Source organism: Cebus imitator, unplaced genomic scaffold, assembly GCF_001604975.1.
Source record: "Cebus imitator isolate Cc_AM_T3 unplaced genomic scaffold, Cebus_imitator-1.0 Scaffold547, whole genome shotgun sequence".
Classification (NCBI taxonomy): domain Eukaryota; kingdom Metazoa; phylum Chordata; class Mammalia; order Primates; family Cebidae; genus Cebus; species Cebus imitator.
The window spans coordinates 546,066-550,943 of NW_016107862.1; the positions used below are offsets into that span (position 1 = coordinate 546,066).

The window sequence follows — 4,878 nt, forward strand, 5'->3', positions numbered from 1 at the left end:
AAACAAATTTCCAAATGAAGGTTCCATTTAGATCTTTTGTAAAGACTTTATTTTAAATTTTAATGCAAAAAAATCCTTTTAGAAATAAGGCAGGGGTTTAAAATTTTAGAGCTGTTGAATAGAAAGTTTAGATGGAAACTAAACAGACATTTTTATTTGCCCTCATTTTGATGGCAGTGGACCAACATTTAACCCTTTAAAAATATAGAAAAAGTTAAATTTAATCTAGAAGTATTTTAGACCCTTATCACAGCAACCAGTAAGTTATGCCAAGGGTAACTGTGTGAACTGTGTTCTATGCTGGGCTATGTATGTTAATTTGTTGCCAATATAATACTTAAGTTTATCTAACTTTATAATAAAGTTTTTTTTTTCCCTTATAAATACTTTTCTACCTCTGTTGAAAAATTGAAGTATCTTAATCTTGAAAGGTAACTTGTGGTTTATATAATAGTTGTCTACTCCTCTGAAAATTAATGTGGGTTGTCAGACTTTTTAATGCCTAAGATTTTAAGAAATAAACCTGTAGATTTTAAGAAATAAACCTGGCAGGGCTTATTTCATTTAGATTTTCTTTAACTAGTTTTGACTTGTGGAAATGATTTCTGTCTGTAAGGCTGTCTCTTCCTCAAAATAAGTGAATTCATTGGGAGTAAACTAGTTGGTAAGTTGGACCTTGCTGATAGATACATGCGCTAGTGGGTAAGCCCTATACTGCTGCTGTCACTAATGTATTTGATAGTTTACTTAGCCATGACTGCTGTTAATGAAGTTTGCTTTGTGAATACTCCCTCTTTCCTTAGCCTTGGCAACATTCTTCTCTGTGCTATCTTTATGCTTTTAAGAGAACAAGAAAAAGCAGATTTAAGAGCTATCAAGAAATAATACTAGCTTTGAGTTTATTTTTTTAAATAATGAAATCCCGTCTCTGTATCCAAATCCTGCTACATATTTGATAATAAATCTGCCAAACTGAGTTATGGAATATGAGCTGCCTTTTAAAATCTCTATTCTCCTGCTGAAGGTGTTACCCCACCAAATAAAAATATTTGCAACTGCAGCTGACTTGATACTTTGCAAATATCCTAATGATTTGGTTATCTAAACTATATTTTCTTGAACAGAACTGAGAAGAGGGAGAAAAATGACTAAATGGCGTTAGTTGTTTCTTTTCTTTACAGATAGGTTGCTAGGGAACTGCTTTTAATAGCTATCAGTGATACTCTTTCTGGAATAAAGAAGTTTTGAATGTAGAACATTCTCCCATTCTTAGGAATCTAAAGCACAAGGAGCTTTGTTTCACTTAAAGGTTACCCAAAGTACTTGTAAGAAAGATAACAGTGATGAACATCCTATTTCCATATGGTGGTTTAGTCCACTGAGGGTACATATGAAGAGTTGCAGGTCTTTGTCTTCCTAGTACTACTGCTCTGCTCATGATGATTTTCATTGTCAACGAAAAAGTAAGTGAATGTGCAAGTATGAATCCTGTTTAAACCAAAGAAATTATTTGGGGTATTAAATCTGTGGATATTTGGAATTTTAAATAGTGGATATTTAATCCATAATACCATTGGTTTTACCTAAATCCTAGCATTTTCATCAAATGGATTCAAGTGTTCATTAAAACGTAAAATACTTTGTTTACCTAAATACTGTCTTCCTAGGGATCTTAGTTCTAATGTTTTTTTGAACTTGAACAAATATAATGGACTTTGCTTTACTACTTTCATATAAAGCCCTTCATCCGAGGAAACACTTGAAATTCTCTTAGTTGTAATTTACAAATGAGGAAGCTAGTAATGTTGGATATTATTATTTTCTCCATCCTCCATTCTACCCTCTTCTATTTTGTAGCAGTAATCAAGGTTTGAGTGAGCCTGATCGTCTTAGTCTCATCACCTCTAGCTCAGTACCTGTTAATAAGGGAGGCAGGTCCTCCTAGAGGGGCATTTTGACTGTCTGTAGGGGTGTTTTTTTCAGTGTTTAGGGGACACTGCAAACAATTTGATGGGTAGGACCAGGAAGAATTATCCCTTGTCCTACATGACTTTCTGGTATCCTATCAGATACTCAAATAGGTAAAAAACCTGTTTATAATCTGATCCTGGAGTCTGATTTTTTAATATAGTAATGCAAAATATTTTGGTATGGTTTTAATATGCAGTACACTGAATTTCTAGCAATTCAACTACCTTATAAATCAAGGAAATAATGTTGTTTTGTTTAGAATGCTTTCAAGAGTTGTTCGCCATTTTGGAAAATTTTATCATCAAAGTATTATTGGAATTGCCCTTATAATACACCAGGGTCAGTTTTCATTTGTTTAGCTGCCACATTCATCTCTGTGTTCTATTGTAGCCATGCCTGAGCATTTATGTATTACAACATTTTATCATAAATTTTATTTCTCCCTTATATTGCAATTAGAGTTTTATCTGGTTTTTCTTCAAATTGTGTGTGTCTGTGTATAGGTAGGTATTATCTAGGAATTTTATTTCAGCATAGTAAAAGGAGATCAGATTGAGTGGGGAATCATTGCTGTAAACAAGGTAATAATCTGATTCTGTGTTGAATGGGTAACCTAGGTTGATCAGAGAATGATGCCTAGGATTTGTTGAATGGATGAAGAAGGCTCTCGAGCGGTGTGGTCTGCATGTGTAAGGTTAGGCCTGGGATTGTTAAAACCATTTTGCTGTCTTGAGGGAAACTAGCTAGTAGAGAAAAATTGATACACAGTAGAAACCATCTTGAGCATAGGCTATCTTGGTATTTTGTGCACAATACATCTGTCTTCAGATTTCTCTTTTGAGTTTGAAAAACAACGGATGTATTTTAGGGTCTTTGCCTAAATCTCATCTTTAACTAGCAGTTTAATCTACAAACAACACAATCAAATGAAAGCACTAATAATTGACAGAAGGCCCTATTTTATTTATTTTATTTGTTTATTTAACAAATCCTCCCTCAGGTTTATTTGTACACATAGCACAGGAGGACCCCAGCCCCATGCAGATGGCAGCCCCGGGGGGTCACACCGGTCCTTCTGTCCTCACGTTGGCAGACAGAGATATCTACTCTGAGGCCTTTGTAGGGGCCTGGGCACCTTTGAGAGCCTGAGCTGGAACTGAAGCTGGAGCTGCAGCCTGGGCCTTGTTTTGATCCTTGGACTTGGCCTTGACCTTTGGCCAGCAGAGCCTGAGCCCCTTGGCAATGCGTGCACGAGCACGCTTCCCAAGCTTGGGGTGGGCAATGTAGGCAAGTTGATCGAGCTTGCGGCTGACACCCCCCTTTGGGATCTTGGGCTTAACCTCCTTGGGCTTTACGAGAACCTTGATGGCCTCGGCACGTGCACTCATGGCCTTGGCATTGTTGGCCTGCATCTTCTTTAGGCCTTTCTTGTGCTTCTTGGCAAAGCGCATGTTCCTCAGGAACTTGGGGTCCACCCCCTTAAGAGATTCGTGTCTTTGTGATCGGGGTTTCTTGATACCATTTCTGTGCCATTTTCGGGACTGGCTGTGTGTTGTGTGGTTCTTGGACTTGGCCATGTCTGTGCTTAAGCCGTGGTTCCCGAAGCGCCTAGGACCGGAAGAGCAAAGGCCCTATTTTAAACATGAACTATCTTTGTCTTTTTGCCAAATGTAGGCTTTAGTTTTTCTTTAAGTCTTTTATTTCATGTTTAAACTTTTTTTGTTGTTGTTGAAATGGGGGTCTTGCTATGTTGGCCTGACTGGTCTTTAACTGTTGGCCTCAAACGATCCTCCCACTTTAGCATCCCAAAGTGCCGGGATTACAGGCATGAGTGACTGTACCCAGCCCTTTTACTCTTCTGTCAGATAACACAAAGTTTAGATATAGATGTAATATTTCTGGACACTTACTGAAAGTACTGTGTGTAGATTTGTTAATGGCTATTTTAAGAATTTCTAAAATTTAATGGCCAAAAATTACATATATAGGGTATAATGTATACATTATGGGATGGCTAAATCAAGCTAATTAACATATCTATTACCTCACATACTTATTTTTTGTGGTGACAACATTTAAAATCTACTCTAGGGTCATTTAATTTTTTTTTTGTTGTTGTTGTTGTTTGTTTGTTTTGAGTCGGAGTTTCGCTCTTGTTACCCAGGCTGGAGTGCAATGGCGCAATCTCGGCTCACCGCAACCTCCGTCTCCTGGGTTCAGGCAATTCTCCTGCCTCAGCCTCCTGAGTAGCTGGGATTACAGGCACTCGCCACCATGCCCAGCTAATTTTTTGTAGTTTTTTAGTAGAGACGGGGTTTCACCATATTGACCAGGATGGTCTCGATCTCTTGACCTCGTGATCCACCCGCCTCGGCCTCCCAAAGTGCTGGGATTACAGGCGTGAGCCACCGCGCCCGGCCTGGGTCATTTAATTTTTAAGAGCAGAAAGCGCAGTTCCCTTGTGGTGTGACATAGTAATCAGGCTAAGCTGCAGCACAACCTTGAAATGTTTGCTTTGGATTGATTTGATAATTATAATCTGGTCATTTCTTTTTTCCTTTTTTTTCTCCCCAGTAATCCCAAAAGAAATTAAGAGGCAATTTTTTTTTTTTTTCTGAGAAGTAATCATATTTTATTGAGGGCCTGGAAAATCAGTAAATTGCCCGAAGGATTTTGATTGTTACCATAATTTTAGTATAGCTTATTAAATAATAATACCAGTGGGATAGCTTAGGAGTGTGAAACTTGATTACAACTTATGATTGTGAAGTTTAGGTTATTTTTTTTAAATTTTTTATTGCATTTTAGGTTTTGGGGTACATGTGAAGAACATGCAAGATTGTTGCATAGGTATACACGTGGCAGTGTGATTTGCTGCCTTCCTCCCCCTCACCTATATCTGGCATT

At 37.7% G+C, this 4,878-nt stretch overlaps 1 protein-coding gene across 1 annotated transcript; it reads right to left on the reverse strand.

Annotated features, from left to right (window-relative positions):
* Window positions 1-2,958: 2,958 nt before the first annotated feature.
* Window positions 2,959-3,563, reverse strand: LOC108293781 (60S ribosomal protein L29-like). Its single transcript, XM_017515338.2, has one exon. The coding sequence runs from the start codon at window positions 3,546-3,548 to the stop codon at window positions 3,075-3,077; it is 474 nt and encodes a 157-aa protein (XP_017370827.1). The 5' UTR covers window positions 3,549-3,563; the 3' UTR covers window positions 2,959-3,074.
* Between the last annotated feature and the right edge of the window lie 1,315 nt (window positions 3,564-4,878).

Excerpts from the sequence above, each read along its gene's own strand:
- LOC108293781 (XM_017515338.2), bottom strand. The coding sequence starts at position 3,548 with ATGGCCAAGTCCAAGAACCACACAACACACAGCCAGTCCCGAAAATGG.